The sequence below is a fragment of the Mixophyes fleayi genome, chromosome 6 (genome assembly GCF_038048845.1).
Source record: "Mixophyes fleayi isolate aMixFle1 chromosome 6, aMixFle1.hap1, whole genome shotgun sequence".
NCBI lineage: Eukaryota > Metazoa > Chordata > Amphibia > Anura > Limnodynastidae > Mixophyes > Mixophyes fleayi.
The window spans coordinates 28,420,765-28,438,671 of record NC_134407.1 but is presented as its reverse complement, the minus strand read 5'-3'; the positions used below and the strand labels follow the sequence as shown (position 1 = coordinate 28,438,671).

Below are 17,907 nucleotides of genomic sequence, written 5' to 3'. Positions count from 1 at the left end.
TTTACTTCCTTACCTGTAATATAGTAGTAAGTCCGATGAGGGTATTGGGCTGGGGTAACATGCCTATTGAGACAGGTGTGCCTGCCAGAAATATCCTTAAAGCTTTTAAAATACACGTAGAAATAACGTCTTTCTTGCATGCAGATTGGGATATGATGGAGTCATATAAAAATATGGGCCTGATTCATTAAGGATCTTAAATGAAGAGGATCCTTATTTCAGTCTCCTGGACAAAACCATGTTACAATGCAAGGGGTGCAAATGAGTGTTCTGTTTTGCACATAAGTTAAGTTTCATGTAGCACACACATATCAACTTTAAATTTCAGTGTACAAATAAGCTATCAAGTATTTGTGTGCTACATGAAAAAAACAGACAGTATTTAACTTCTGTGCAAAACAGAACACTCATTTGCACCCCTTGCATTGTAACATGGTTTTGTCCAGGAGACTGAAATAAGGATCCTCTTCATTTAAGATCCTTAATGAATCAGGCCCCAGGTCTCTTAACTGTGTGCAGGAAAGAACTCTCATGTTATTTATGTACAGTGATGAATTTAGACAAGTTTATGGCTGCTGATATGATAAAGTGATATATTTTGTGTAAAATTCAAAATATGATGTAAAATTTGATATAATTTTACAATATAATTAAGCCTTTTTTGGTACTAGTCTCGTTGTCTGAGCCCCCAAATGGAGTGAAAGGGAGAACAACATGTATAACATAAAAATATCATTAGGGATATAGGGCCTGATTCAATAAGGAAAGTTAAACAAAAGAAAGCAAGTAAGGCAAAATCATGTTGCATTGGAGGGGGAGGTAAATTTAAAATTTGATGGCAGCTTTATATTTTGGGCAAGGCATGTCCTAGATCAACTTTACATTTCAGTGTACAAATAAGCTATCAAGTATTTGTGTAGCTACATGAAAAAACTGACAGTATTTTCCTTATGTGCAAAATAACAAACTAATTTGCACCCCTTGCATTGCAACATGGTTTTGTCCAGAAAACTTGAGTAAGAAAACTGACTCAATGTTTTGCTTAACTTTCCTTAATGAATCAGGCCCATATTGCGGCCACAGTTCTCTTTATTATGCACTCACTATAAAATGCTCACGTCATACATAAACCAGATCACTTTGCTAGCTGTAATTATATCAAAGACTTTTCAAACCCAGAAGTTACCACGAAAGGAAGATGTAGGCGCAGCACTTAAAAATTAAACACTTTAGATGTGTGCTATATTCTCCTATAGGATTTGATTCTCTAATATGTGATTACATCTCCCATTCACAGATTCCTAAGTCGGTCACGGGACCACGTTTAAGTAATGAATTAAACATTTCGTTGTAGACACACTTTCTACTTTGGAACTGAGGAGCAGGCTTGTGATCTTAAAACGGATTGCTCTGTCTAAAATGATTCCCTAGGGATTTACAAGCTAAAAGCACGCCAGGGGTTTAGTGTCTTGACATCTGTTTAATTAGCTGTCTTCAGAATCCTGCGCTAAGAAGACACTAAGCCAGTGCCTTCTGTCAGACGTCAAGAAAGCTGACAAGGTTTTTTAAGCTCTCAAAGATACACATGGGTTCTCTGAATATCGTCAGCAGAATGGCCAGATTGTCGTGACATTTTTTTGTTTGCATTTAAACATTTTTAGTGACAGCAAGCATGCATTGTTGAGGAGTAGTTACGACAATAATGGGGGAGTTGAAGAAAGAAGACGTTGAAAAATATCTGGAAAATAACCCTCAATTTGCCAAGGATTATTTTGACAGAAAGTTACGGAGCGAGACCGTTGGGGCCTTGCTCAACCACAAGCAGCTGGACTTGAAAGATGACGTTTCATTCCATGACCTGACTAAACTAGAAGAAGCTGATATCTTGTTGGAGTTGGTGAGAGAGATCCAAGATGCCAGTAACATGGAGAAGACCATCCATAAAGTTCTTCAAAGATTGGCATTGCTCCTCCAAGCCAGCTATTGTAGCATGTTCATCCATAGGGCCAGGAACGGAATCCCCGAACTAGCCACTAGGCTCCTCAATGTCACAAAAAACTCCACATTTGAAGACAACTTGGTAACTCCTGAAGGGGAAATTGTTTTTCCTTTAGATATTGGAATTGTGGGATGGGTGGCTCATACAAAGAAGACGTTCAATGTACCCGATGTGAGACAGGTAGGTGATCAATACTGTGGAAACCATGTATCACAATGGAAAATGCTTGTTTATCAATTGTTGTGCAGTGAGTTAAATAACCAGCGTTCCAAAATGTATTTTTATTTAAAAACTAATAAGATATACTGCATATTAAAATATGCACAATGTCTGATTATCTTTCAAATTGTTATTTTTTTATACAAGAGTTTGTTCATGGGGGAGATCCATTTCCTGTGCTAAGCACACTTCCTTTCAATATCGCTAGGACCACTAAAGCTAAAACACAGTTTACTTTCATCAATGGGCCAGTAATAAAAATAAATGTAAGAGTTTCCATGAGGTAAACCGAGGTAGGGTTACCCGACTGCAAGTTTTGAGGAGCAGCAAAATGAAGTGAAATTAACATGCCCGCTTCTTGGTGTAAATGTTTATATTCGTGGTGTATACATTTTTATGTTATGTTTGCATTTTCAGATCACACACACAGTTTTTAGATATATTCCTGTCGATGCCTTGTCAACATTTAAGATGCTCAATGCTGTAATTACATTTGCCATGTAGCTTAGTGCAAGCTGCTTTTCTCTGTTATCCAACAATTTCTGCAAAAGAAGTCACAAAGAGTCAGTGTCCTGCTATGGGATGACAGGGAGGAAGTCTGATGTGTGCACAAAAAATACCTCCCTCCTTGATCACAACTTTATCTTAAATATCTTCAGTTCCTGGAACTTTTCTGTATACATTTGTGGATGTATTGTTATAAGTAGCTACACTTTTTTTTATATAAGCCATTTTATAGTTTACGTTTAAGTGATCCTTTTAACATCCACCAGATTGAGACCCCAGGAAAACCAACCTTATTGCTGGAGTTAATACACTACAATCGGGTTGTGTCGGAAGCCTTGTGCCTTAGAATGTGATGTCCGTAGCTCCTAAACAGCTGGGGGCGGGGGGTTAAAGTTAAGTGGAATACAGAAAGATCTGCCCATCTAATGTTGTGCAACTCCAAAGGGTGACTGTTGCTCTTAAAATGCTCCAGTATCAAGGTGAATTTCCAGGTTTGCATTAGCAGTATAATCCACTTTCTGACATTATTCATAAAATAATATTTGCATCTGAGTAGTATTACATTGATATGGGGACTGTCAGATCTGTCCTTGGGAAACCTAAGACCTACTGGGCATGTTTGCTACACTATGTCACAAAATGTTTGCATTGATTAAAAGAGAAGTTCTGGTGTGATAGGGGTGTTCTGAGGACAAAAACAAAATATCTCTGTATTCTACAATCACTGACAGAAAAACATTTACAGATCGCCAGCAATGGGAATGGGGTCAACTAAGGGTGAAAGAGAAAGGTGACTTTTGCCTCCGAGAGGGTTTTTGTTATCAAGCTCAAATCCAAACAATTAAGAACAAATTCAGGCAGGGTGGATAGGTGGAACAGCCAAGGAGTTACCCCAGTGCTTAGGATGCAATTACCAAGTTGGCTAGAGCCATATTTATTTCAATCTAAATGTTACTTGACCATACCCTTGTTATTGTCACCATTGTATTTCCACTATGACCTGACCACATGTGGATGTCTTTCCCAAAAGTCAGAGCTAGAGTGAGGTTCCGAATATTAGTTATGTATTGGGGATGTGTCATGTCTGGAGGAGAATGAAACAGAATGAGCATTACTGGGATGTCATGTAGAAGGACAATGGAGCAGAGCTAGCCAATCCCACATTTGGTGTTGGTGCAGTCAGACTCTCACTTATAGCATCTGCATTTCCTAAAGCAATAAATAATATCCTACAGGATGCCTGGCAGGAATGACATATAAAGACCTTTTGACAGGAAAAGCTCTGCTGCTGAGAAAAATCGGTCAGCCAGCCTCAGAGACCCGTATTGTAACCCTTGCCCTCATTTAATGAGATATTAATTCAAGTCATCATATAAGGGCTATTGGTAGGACATTAGCAAGGTCAAGAACAGCTGTGTGCCCAGACAGACAGCCCGTACCTCCCCCAGGACTCTTGGGAAAAGCAATATGTTGTCTCGCTAAAGAGTACCAGATATTCTTAAGCTGACGTAAGAGTTGAGGCCATTTACGTTGTTTCTCAATCAGCCAGTGACTGCTTGATCCAATTAAAATATTTACTACAGGTCAGCTTTACCCTAGCCAGATTACAACATTACCTAAATATTAATCTACTGAGAGTTCTTTTTTCCTACCTAGATTGGTCCTCAATAGTTCACAGTTCTGGAAATGAATTTCAGATTATATCACTTCCTCCATGAGTATGTCCATATTCTCCACGCTGTTAGGTTTGGCTTACTTCCTAATTCTGAAAGATGATCTTCGCCTATGAGGAGAAAGCTGTTGCAATTGAGTTTTTGGTACTGCACATCATCAAAAGCATAGAAAAGAACACGTTCCCTACAAAACATTGAGGAGGTGCAGTGGTGTTCAGTGCTGTGCTGCATCTGGCAGTGGGTGCCTTGAATGTGTCCATGAAATCTGGAGATTACTAGGTCATTTTGTAGCACAATGTTGAACCCAGTGTCAGAAAGCTGGGTCTCCATTGAAGATCATGGGTCTTCCAGGAGGACAATGACCCCAAACACACTTTAAAAAGCCCCCAGGAATGGTTCAAGACAAGATGAGGGACTGTTCTGGAGTGGCCAACAATGAGTCCAACTCTAAATTCCATAGAACACATGTGGAGACATCTGAAAACAGCAGTTGGGAGCAGGAACCTTCATATCTGGGAGAACTGGAGCAGTTTGCACAAGAAGAGCAAACCAAACTGCTGGTAGAAAGGTGCAGTAAGCTCATCCATGGCTATAGGAAGCTGCTGAGTGATGTTATTTTGACCTGTGCTACCAAATATGAAGTCTAGGGCGTCAATAAGTTTGTCAATGCCATTTCTTTTCATTTTCTGATTTAAAAGAATGTGCAATATTAAATTCAGAATACAAAAACACATTTTCTGTAATAATAAACAGATAAAGAATTATGGAGACCAAATACTGTTGTTAATTTAATCCTATGTTTAGAAGAAATTGTGAGTTATTTGACAAAAGTATAAAGCTGACCACGACAATAAGCAAACATTTTATATTGTACACAGTACCATAAAAGAAAAGACACACCTAAAATTTTGTTTGTAATTTCCATAAACCAGCTCCAGAAATGATATATAAAATAGTGAAATAAATTAACAATGGATTATTCCAACAACATGCCATCAATCAATCTCTGCCACATAGCATTTAAAATGAAATGTTGCATCAAAGTGTCTTTTAGTATTTTGTACAGCTGATATAATTGTAGATGGAAGTCCTTGTCTTATTCAGACTTGCCATCACTTGGCAATCTGGGGATAATCCTAATAAGTGCATAAGGCTGATTATAGTGGTAAAAATCAAGTAGAATCTGTATAGTGTATAATAACATAGATTAACAATCTACTGTGTGGTCTGTGTGTAGTCACACAAACACAAATACTTCATTCATATTTCAAACAAAACTTTGGCTAAAAGGATGTCTTAATGATATAAAAAAAATGCAAATGTGCTACTGAACTTATATTATAATTTGTTTTTGTTCAGAACAACATTGTAAAATATATTTTTGGTCCAAATTCCGGATTCTGTTCAGATTCATGACCTTCACAAAATAATATATTGGCCCAGGATTACGGGAATTTGGAGGATCTCAAACTTTGCTAAATCTTTTCACTCATTTATAACTAGGAACTTGAGCAGAGCTAGAATATCCTATGTTATAAAGGACAGACTTTTTACATTTAGAATAATAAATATAGCTCTATTATATAATTACAATAAATATTAAAAAGTTAATGTCACGGTTTTATTGCCAAAGAAAACTCTGGATTTATTTTCAACGACCGAGCATAAGAAGTTATCTTCACTTAAAATTGACCGGTATTCTATTTATTATACTAATTAATTCATAGAAGCATAATAAATAAAAATGATGATAATTATCATTATTATTCACATACACACACACCCACACTATATATATATTGTGTATTTTACTATATGTATGTTTTATATATATATATATATATATATATATATATATATATATATATATATATATATATATATATATATAAAACATACATATAGAAAAATACACAAGAGTCCATTTGGTTGAATTGTCAGTTCTTTTTTGCACTTTTGTACTTGTCTGAGGTTCTGAGCTGTCTCTATTGATGAACAATGTACTGTATATAATATGAAACACATACAGTTTTATTTAATTACATCACACCATCTGGCTCAATAATATTTCTAATTCTTATTGAATTGATTAAGCCGTCTAGTGCCTCAGTGATGTCACTGGTTCTAAGTGAACCGGTGCTGTTCTTACCTTCCTTTAATCTGTCCCCAGAGGTTTCTCTGAATCCCTACATCACTCAGAGATAGAGTGAAGGAGTCTAGAGGTCTGGTTCAGGTATTACCCTGTTCTCACTTTATTCACTCTCAGTCGAGGAGACAAGAGGAGCCATCTAATTCGGTTATCATTCCCAAAACAGCAGAAGGGAGGTAAACAAGCTCTTGCATGGGCGACGACAGTTTCATTGTCCTTAAAACAAGGGGCTCACTTATTGGGTCATTCATTAACAGCTCTTATACTATTTGTGACTTGCAGCACCATGAACTTTCTCTGAGCCAATATTCACAAGAATGATATTCGTGGCCAGAGGTGGAACTAGTGAGCTGTGGGCCCCGATGCAGGGAAGCAGGGAGGAGGGAACTGGGGGCCCACAGCTTGTTAGTTCCCCATGCAGCGGGCCCCATTATCTCCATGGGCCCCGGTGCACAGCACCTCCTGCACCGATGGTAGTTCCGCCACTGTTCATGCAAGTAAGATACACGTTATAAAGAAGTGTTTGTAAACAATAAAGTTTGTTTAGTCTTTTGGGGAAGCTGGGGACACAAATAACGCATTGGAGAAGGAGAGCTGCAGTCAGCCCACAGGACAGCCATGATATCAGTTATACAAAGTAACAAACGTTGTTGGGAACTTGAGGCTGCGTAAGAGAAGATGATTTCAAGCCATCTTGAGAAAATAAGGTGAACTAATCCTTTAAGAGAATTCGGACTAATTGTGACCCCACTCTGTTTAATCATGATGAATTTAATTAATATAACCTGTATTCAGATTATATTGTCTCATTAAGACTTGCCTTACCCATTTTATATAAGTGAGATTGCACTGATTAGGGAATATCCTTTATGAAATCTGATAACAAGATAATCATATGAACTGTGGATAATCCTTAACATTAACTCAGACTCTGCCTGAGCCTTCAGTGTCAGCAGCATCTGCAGATCAAAACACATATGTGTCCTATTTATATAGTAGAACAATATCTCTTCCTTCCTATTTCAGTTTGCAGAACCATTAGGGGACATTTATTAAAGACTTCTTTCTCTTCAAGACATTTACACAAATACTGAATGGCTTTATAGATCTGTTGAAAAGACTCCTGCGGACATTTATCAGGACTCGGAAATATAGCAGGTTTCTTAAATACAAGCTTTGCACTGAGAAGTCCTGTCTGGGCCACAAACTTTTAGTGACACCTTTTAGTTACCCCAGTCTTTTACATAAAGACATCTTTCATTTTTGCACTAATATTATGCAGCCCATTAGATTACCTCTTGCAGATATGCAGAAAGTTGTTTCCATAGAAAGGATTAAACCGAGTTGCATGATCCTCTTGCGCTAAATGTTGATATTGCCCTTGACAGGTTTGAAAAGGATGGCTTTTAGTGCTGGAGAGCCATGCATATGATTATGTGTGAGCTATGGCCACCAATCATGTGCTGGAGAGGGAAGCATGTGATTGGTTGTAAACAGGAGGAAGCATTTCTTGCTTATAACCAATCATATGCTGCGCTCTCCAGTGCTGAATACACCCTCCCCCTTTCCTATCAGAATGTTTCCAAACTTACTTGGTGTCTATGCATAACTTGGACTTTATTATCTTTTATTTATATTTCGCCATCATATTATGCAGTGCTGTACAGAGAACATTTGCCATTCATATCTGTCCCTGCTCCACTGGAGCTTACAGTCTACATTCCTTAACATACCCACTAGGGTCGAGTTTTATTCAGCAGCCAATTAACATACCAGATTATTTTGGGAGCAAACCAAAGCACTGGAAACCCACACTAGCATGGGGAGAACCTACACACTCCACACAGATAGGGCCCTGGTTGGGAGTTGAACACATGCACTATGAGGCAGCAATACTAACCACTCTGACTATAACAGATGAGAGACCGCTCTTGATTGGCTGCCCGTCTGGTAAGTAGGCAGGCACAGTGTTTTAATATATAATATAAAGGAAGCACAGTTTTCTTATATACAGTATGAAGGGAACACAGTATTTTATTATTATTATTATTATTATTATTATTATTATTATTATTACCATTTATTTATATAGCGCCACTAATTCCGCAGCGCTGTACAGAGAACTCACTCACATCAGTCCCTGCCCCATTGGAGCTTATAGTCTAAATTCCCTAACATACACACACACACACACACACACACACACACACACACAGACTAGGGTCAATTTGATAGCAGCAAATTAACCTACCAGTATGTTTTTTTGAGTGTGGGAGGAAACTGGAGCACCCGGAGGAAACCCACGCAAACACAGGGGAAACATACAAACTCCTCATGGATAAGGCCAATGAATTGAACTCATGACCCCAGTGCTGTAAGGCAGAAGTGCTAACCACTTAGCCACTGTGCTTTTAGTTTATAATCCAAATACTTATTTAATTTCCCTGGCACCCATCTGCCAGGTGCACCAGGAGGTGCCCAGCATTTGGCCAGGCATCTCTAGGTGTCGGAGCCCGAAGTTTTGTTCTTAAAGACGGGGAGGTTTTTTTTTTTGTTTTTTTGTTTTTTTTATTATTATTAAAAATCTAAGAACATGCATGAGTTAAACTTAAGCTTATCTGATTTAATTCCAAATTAATAGAGTTCTCACCTTCCTCTAACATTTCACTCCTTGATGTTTCTGTTTTTGTTCAAACATGTTATTTATATTTATATTAATTTATATTTTTATTTATATATTTATATATATATTTATATTAATATTGAAGTGTACAAATATAGAAGTACAACATTAGCTTAAGTCTGTTTTGCAACAAAAGTAATTTTGTTCATATTAATATAATTTAGTCTTTAATAAAACTTTAGTCCAACAACAGTATAATATATGAAATCTGGTTCTGCAGTTAGTGAAATCATGTATATGTAATAGGTGTCAAGTATGAAGTATTGTTGTGTTTAGTTAGATGTTCTAATGGGTTAGAAACAAGGGACGGTTTATATGTATCTATATGATGTAAGGTTTCCATGAACTTTTAAGTAAGCCAAGAAATTTCCCAACAAATGTTATCTTTTTGTGTATTTGTATAATTATATTGCACCTGCAAAAGTAGATACTTATTTAAAAAAAAAAAAAAAGCATACATCCCCCCTTCCCCAAAAAAGCAAAAAACAAATCAGTTCTAGCGCTGCCAGACTGATCTCTGTAAAATCAGGGGCCAAAAAGATTGGAGTTTACATGAAAATTATGATAAATGCACTTGGCTATGTCAGTCGGGACTGGTGGCACTATTGCAGAAAAACCCACAGTGTCTTGTCTCCTTGCCATAGTGCCAACCAGCCCTAGGCCGATCAGAGCATGAGGTCAGGCCTAGTCTATGTACATGAATGCAATTCTCTGTAATGATCATTGCGTTTGCAGCTCCATTCAGATCAGATTAACCGTAATCTGTCAAGGATTTTGAGTTTTCATTAACCATTGCAATGCAATCCGGACACCCAGGAGCTGCCAGTAGGGACCCAAGGAATTAGGTGAGGAAGTAAACTGATTAAAGAGGCATGTTGGGGATGTCTTTATTTAGAATAAAATATTTTTTTTCACAGTGTGTGTCCGTCTTCTTTTTTTAGCATTTCTTCAAATTACAGGTACCAGTGGGCCCCCGGATGCCAGGGCATGCCCACCATGCCCTGGTAGGGCAGCCTTGGGTATGCTGACACTTATGTGGCTAGGGCATGCTTTAGTGCACTATGAAAAATTTATTTCATTTAACTTTAAAATTGTTTACTAACCTACACCAACGGCCCGGTGGTGTGAGAATTTCCCAAGTGCTTTCAAGGGCCGGTTTGTCCTGGGGAGTGGTCACTTTTTTTTTTTTGCAGGCCTGACCTCCCCTAAAGAATTCAGCCGCATGTTGACTGGTCTAAGGTTGGTTGGTACTATGGCAGGGGACCCCACACTGCATATTTTCCTGCTGTAGAGCCACCATCCCTGGTTGGCATAGCCTAGTGCTGGTATTGGCATTTTGTCCCCCTGATTTTGCTGATATCAGTCTAGGTTGCCAGTGCTAGGGCTGGTTTGACCCCTTTTTTTGGAGGGGGGCACATTGTTTTTCTCATTTATTTATTTTTGTAAGGCCGCTACTACAAGATACGCTAAAAGCATTTCATCTGCATTAAGATTATCATACACTTTAAGTTTATCTTACATATGCCATGTGTACTATGCAGTCTTAATTTATGTCTATGTTTTTGGTGTAAATTGCCAACCAACTCTCCACTTTATTATTAAATAAAATATTTTATTTTTCTCATTTTGTAATCCAAAAGAAATCTTCCATCTTGGTAATCAAAAAAGAATTGTTGCATTTTTGTAATGCAGTAGTTTTTTTGGGGGGAAAAAAAGACCCACCTGGGCATGTCTGACATTTGAGTGGGAAAAGGTTAAACAAAACCTTCTGCCATGTAAAAATTTCCAAAATTCCACAAAAATATATCTTGCACTATTACTATTAATGACCAACCACTGCCACCACTGAAAGAGGTGTGCTGCTATAATATGCTGCTATACTAATCTATTTTACAACCATTTATTGCCCTATTGTCCGAAACAATAATTCTAAAAATATATCATAACTCTTTTCTGGAACAAAGCAGATATATGGCATTAATTCCAGTAAAAATGGTACGGTTTCTGGCACCAACACATGTGAAGATACCGGGTTTTCTGGCCCAAATCTACCAACTTCGATCTGGCTGGCCACCCACGTGTGCATTCTTAGACCAGGGAAGCCTACCCAGTACCTTCTAAGGTTCTTATTAGTCACTCAGGCAAATGCAGCTATAAAAGTACAACCGTATATTTATTGTAATAAAAACAACACTAGAATATTATATACACACAGTAAATAAATGCCACGCAGAATTACCACATCATCTGTTCCTTACCCCACTAGCTTAAGGAGCTACAGTCAACTGGATGTCCTGACTTAAAGACCCATGGAGTTCTTCTCTTAGCTGCAGCTGTAGTCCATTGGTAGGGAACGAAAACTCAAAACCAGCTACACTGCACCTTCCATGAATCAATTTTCAGAATGAATGACACCTTCCCCTTGGAGTGGCTACTTACATCTAGGGCAAAATTTCCACAATGCTTTCCCCTCTCTGGGCAAACACCTGGGCCTCTCCTTGTTAAACATTGGTGGTTCCTGGACTAGGGGGTTTGAGAGGGGAGTGGAGATGAGCTGTACTTCCACAGAAACTCCCCTGCCAGATTGTAGACTAAACTTCTGGAGTAGTCTTGTGAGAACAATGGATACTAATAAGCCTTTCCGCTAACCAGTATCTTGCAACCTGATTCCTACCCATAATCCCCCTGGCTTCACTTTAAGGACAATTCATAACAACCTCACTACCACATCAACAATATACAGTAAACAATATACATATTTGCAATGAGCTACAAAGTCCCCTTATCCACATGTAATTAGACACTGCAGTTGTACTCTGTTGAGCTGGGGAACAAAAGCAAGGACTATAAAAAGTACATGCTATAATCACATTTTGTGAGAAACGAGGGATGGTTAAAGTGTTATCAAACTCGTTTCGTCACAACACATATGAAACATCATTATGTTATTTTGATTCCTAGGTGAGACACATTATCACTATAGATTCATTAACACATATTATCTCACAAGTTAACCCGTGCATGATACTCATGCATTCTAGTCAAATCAAGCTACTTAAGGTGTTAAAAAGGTTTGTGTCATGCATTTGGGCCTAGCCCAGGCCTCCTCAGGGGAAGAGCGTTACTTCCCGACGCAAGCGCCCTTTTTTATCGTGGTTTTGTCCACATGTCACCACCTCATCATTTTTCTCCATCACCTCATCCTTCATCTTCATCGCCACATCCTTCATCAAGCTACTTAAGGTGTTAAAAACTCCCCACTGTCACCCCCGGCAACCACCAACCACTCCCAACTGTCACTTCTCCTTCAAGAAATATATAGGTCAGTGTATAACTCTGCCCAGCAGGTTGCGCTGCAGCTTGGTTTTTTTTTTTTCCACACACGCCACTAGGCATTTATATAGTAGATTACTTCCAGGGGTTACACATTTATACAGAGGACTTCACAGACATGTATTATAAAAAGTATTACTCTGATCAATTCTGTTTCTTATAATGACCCTAGGATGACAAATGTAGTTGTGAACGTGTATTTGCTGTGTTTTCCAATGTGAGTGCGTATTTAACATTTGTACTCTGATGCGTACAAATCGCAATCGCACAGGATTCTGTAGCAACCGATATTTACTAGAGAGAAATTACTTCATCCAATTATTTGACTTCGACAAAAGCTATGAGAGCTTTCTGAGTTTAATAAGTATAATGGGAATATCCAAGGACTAGGAATATAAAGAGGTGCTCTTGGAAGGACAATGGTTTAGATAGGAGCATGATCTAAAGCATAGTGGCCTACTATTTGGACCTCCCCGCCGGAAAAATAGGCAAGTATGGTCTAAAATATTTGTTTTGTCTACACACTGGAGTAAATTTGTTGATGTTAAGATGGAACCTATGCATAAGAATGTACAATGAGGCTGTTAATAAAAGTGTATTGTTGCTCGACAATATTACAATGATATCTGTATGTAGAAGTGTGTCACTTCCCAATAACGGTCGTGAATCCGATTCGTCATGTATATTTTGGAAAATATCTTGAGGAAAAAAATGTGATTAGGACCATTAGGAGCATATGTTAACGAGTGTGAAAGATTCATTATTAATTTTGATTTTCTACCGACTTCATCTAATATTTGGGGGTAAATTTATCAAACCATTTAAAAAGGAGATCTTGCCAGATTCTAGCTATCATTTTCTAGAATGTACTAGATAAATGACAGCTAGAATCTGATTGGTAACTATGGGCAACACCTCAACTTCTCCTTTTAAGAATGTTTGATACATCTACACATTACTACCACATAATTTAGAGTTTTTCTTAGTAAGATAACTACACCAATGTTCTTTTTAATAAGTGAAGATTCAATACATTCATGGATCCAAGACTCTTTAGGAATATGTGTATGATGTAGATCCTGATAATTGCTGTGTTTATACCAATAGAGGAGAATAACATTTAGTTTTTCTCTTATTTTTCAACTTTTTCTTACCCTGAAAAACAAAAGCCAAACAAATGTATACCCCAGTTTTGTACAGAGGTGTTGGTCTGTGCAGTCACTTTCCCCTACCAAAAATTAAGGGTCAGGGGATGGAGCTTCATCATTATCACAATTGCCATTTCCCTGGGAATAGCATGTGTTTTCGCAGGAATTTTAGTTATGCCATAGCAGTGTCAGGAGAATTCCATTATGTATTATTTGCAACTTCTCTGGATAAAGTAGGATAAAGTTTATGGGCAGCTTGGTGGCTTACTGGTTAGCACTTCTGCCTCACAGCGCTGGGGTCATGGCCTTATCTGTGAGGAGTTTGTATGTTCTCTCCCTGTTTGTGTGGGTTTCCTCCGGGTGCTACGGTTTCCTCCCACACTACAAAAACATACTGGTAGATTAATTGGCTGGTGTGTGTGTGTGTGTGTGTTAAAGAATTCAGACTGTAAACTCCAATGGGGCAGTGACTGATGTGAGTTCTCTATACAGTGCTTTATAAATAGATGATGATGATTATGGTCCTCTTAGCAAACTGATTTTCTGATTATTATAGACTCAAATATAAGTAGATGAGGGTCAATATCAGTGGCAGTCTCATTAACTATAGGGCACATCTTTATACAGTAATCTGGGACCCTCGGTACTGCCTGTAACACTAGTGCTCTCACATATAGGGGTGCCCCTCCCCCCAGTTCATCAAGACACTCGCAGAGTTGTGCTGGACTTCCCATAACAGCCCCAGCAGTTGGAGTACACTCTTGACTGGCTACTGCTTCCTATTCCTCATTCTTCGAATTGTCATCATCCATCCGGAGATTCTCTAGGCCCCAGTAGACCAACTTCCCGATCAGGACAGCGTGGGTCTCAGCTGCTGTCTTCTCTATACCTCAAGTGTGGCTCGCTACATGCAGACTAATTTTCTTCATTGACTTGTATGACATCTCAGCCTGGCTCTCAAACTCCATATATTTTAATATGATTTCTCCTGTCAGTGAGAAATACCACTGCTGCCACCAAACTGTGAGTATATTTGATATCTCAACTGACATCAGGATTATGGAACAAAACAACTGTATTAGGTGGTCAACAGTTCAGAGCTATACAACATGAGACCCCAGATCTTAACTGACTAAACTAACTGAAAAACATAACTATAAACTATAACTCTCCAACAGTTTGGAAAACTGTCCTGAAGGAACATTATCCAGTTTATTGCCAGTCTAGCTAGTGTCCCTAACTCTTATAAAACTATGGCTTGCACAATACCAAGATAATCCTCTGACATGGATGTCCTCTGCTCCATTTCATTTAGCCTTTTTTTAACGCTTGGGTGTAACTTGATGTGGTAGATTTGATATATTTTTTTAGGATAAGTAGGTGAGGATTAAGAATGGTTGATTAGATTTGTTTTTCTTTCAATTTGGTGTCTGTGTTTGTTGGTTGTCCATGTTGGTGAGCTGAACTGAGCTGTTTTTCCATGTATTTTTTCATCTTTTCATTATGTAAATATATGTATATAGCAAAGTTTTTCACTTTAAGACATGAGGCCACCAAAAAAGATGAATTTAGGGCATCGGACATATAGTCTGGTTTTCTTGCAAGTTAGCTATTTATGCAAGTTCTATACAATTCAAACGATCAGCCCAACTGTGTATGCAAGATGTGTAACTGCAGTTAGTAAAGATTTATTTTGATGACAAGTGCATGCTGTGGTTTCAGAAAGGTGATTTTATGTATGATACTAATATTAGCTCTTCACAGCAAAAATGCGTGATGAGTCTTCTCAGTCTGCAAGCTGTGCTGAGAATCACTTCTCGTTTTCAGGATGGTGCCAGTTCACTTTTGAAACTTGCGGTTTACCTATCAAGAATTAAGCTGAGCTGAAGTCCTTATTTTTAAATTATGCATTGTTCATTTAAGGTTCTTTTTTCTTGAGATTGATGTTTTCTAAGATGTCAATGGGGCAGGGACTGATGTGAGTGTGTTCTCTGTACACCGCTGTGGAATTAGTGGCGCTATATAAATAAATGGTGATGATGACAATCTTATTTGGGTCTACCTGTATATTGTGTGGGAGGAGTTAGTTTCTGACGGTATCCAGGTGAAGGTTGAGCCTCACAGCCCGGTCCCTTGTTTTCCATGCATTTAAGAGTACCTCCAAACTTTGTAGTGCTGGTATAGGGGGCATTGGCTGCATCACATTGGGGCTTGACAGCTATGTGATGGTGACATGGCCCCACTTCCTTGAGTGGTGTTTTGCATTTTGAAACGCTAAACTACACATTACCCCCATCCACTTCTCTTTTAACAACGTTCATTGCCCGCATGTACCTGGCACTATGCAGAGCAGCGGTGCATGGAGGATACCTCCCAAACTCTTGATTAGAGGGACAAAGTAGTCCCTGTTGGGACAACAGGAAAGAGTCTTCATTTTGGGATTGTCCCACCTAATTCCGGAGAGTTGGGAGTTATGACTTAAGTCACGCTCAGTGTAATTTCTATGTATATATGACCCAAAAAACGTGTATAGGGGGAGAATCCAGTCCACTTCCCCGAGGTAAGCTCTTGTCATATACAGAGATTTGAGAATATAATGGACTGTATCACACCGTGGGTATCCAAGGGGGGAGTGTTTTTCCTGTACAGCTCAGTATATCAGTGCGTGCTGTGTTTCCTTTCACTTCTCTGTTCTCCCTCTACAGGGAGCGGAAAGTCACTGGACAGGATAGATATTTATCTCTGTGGTTTTACCTCAGATTGTTCAGGTTTAATAGAGCAGATTGTGAACAGAAGGCACCGGCTGTAATAATTTGTGTTAATTGCTGTGTGACTGCCGTTGTGAGCACCACTGCTTGCTAGAAAATTTGGCCTTCAACAAAAGAGCAGGATGATAATTGTCAGAAAGTCATATATAAAAGTGTGTCTCACTTCTTATCCCTCTTGTCATGGGTGATATTCTGAGATATTCTGACAATGAAGCTGTAACACTGGGAGAGAACAGATTATTACTACCTTGTGTGAACGCCTTAAAATTAAAAGTCCACCTCACTGAAGTCATTCTCTCTGTAATTTTTTTATTATCAATGCTCTTATGACTTCCACACCACAAGTCCGGAGCCCAAGGGTCACTTCTGTATTCGTCTTGTCCTTCTCTTCTCACATACAGATGCAATCAAAATCTTGTCACTTTCAACTTAAAGAACCCTCCTGAATTGGTCCTTACTATTAAATTGACTACTAAAATACTCATTTACAATATACGTTGACTGGGGCTGATGCTGAGTTGGGTGTAAAATAGGAGTCATTTACTCTCCAAAAAGCCACATATAGGCAAAGAGGTCATAAACACAAGAAATGTTTGTTGACATTTGTTTTGATAGCAAAAACCACTGTTAGGTTTGATACAATATAACAGATTTAATATTCCTTCTTATGTATGAATGAAAGTAGCAAAATGTTGTTTTTTTTTAAAAAAAACAATATGCGTCAAAAAATCCTATAAGATATGCACGATCAATGCACCTATCAGCTTCAGAGGTGAATTCACAACCAGCCAATCAGAAGCAGCTAACTAGTGCTGGCGACCATCATCATAAATAATGTGTATTTGCCCTCTAGCAGGTACACAAATATGGCTCCTGACAGGCATATATGCATCTCCGAACTGGTGTCTAGCCCAGTCGCATTTGCCTATGTTAAACTGCCTCCTCCCTCCCCATGCCCCCAGACGCAAGTGTGAGATACAAGCACAAAATACTTGAGCTCTCTCTGTGGGCGTGTGCAGTGCAAATTTTTGCAATTTTTACTACACAAACTGGCGTACGTCCAACTGAGCATCAGGCCGACTGTTTGAAACTTTTACTAATTGTCTCATCTTTCATTAACCTAGCTGTGCTACAATCCACGAATACCACTGCTAGAATAATTCTCCCTCTATGGTATTTGGAATGTTTGGAGGTTTGTACAGTGTATCTATCGCCTGACGTAGATCACAAAGATATTACATGTCATTAATATCAAGCTGAGATTTTTCCGACGGGTTTGATAAACCAATCAGATTCTAGCTATCATTTATTTAGTACATTTTATAAAATGATAGCTAGAATCTGATTGGTTGCTATAGGCAACATCTCCACTTTTCAAACCCGCCAGAAAACTCTCAACTTGATACATTTACTCCCAGGTCTTATTCT

At 38.5% G+C, this 17,907-nt stretch overlaps 1 protein-coding gene across 1 annotated transcript in view; it reads left to right on the top strand.

The window, feature by feature from the left end:
* Nucleotides 1-1,543: 1,543 nt before the first annotated feature.
* The window catches only part of PDE6C (phosphodiesterase 6C), a 70,925-nt gene continuing 54,561 nt past the window's right edge, over nucleotides 1,544-17,907 (top strand). Inside the window, exon 1 of the mRNA XM_075216134.1 lies at nucleotides 1,544-2,179. Within this exon, the coding sequence (XP_075072235.1) occupies nucleotides 1,703-2,179 (477 nt within the window). The 5' untranslated portion in view covers nucleotides 1,544-1,702. The remainder of the gene's footprint in view (nucleotides 2,180-17,907) is intronic.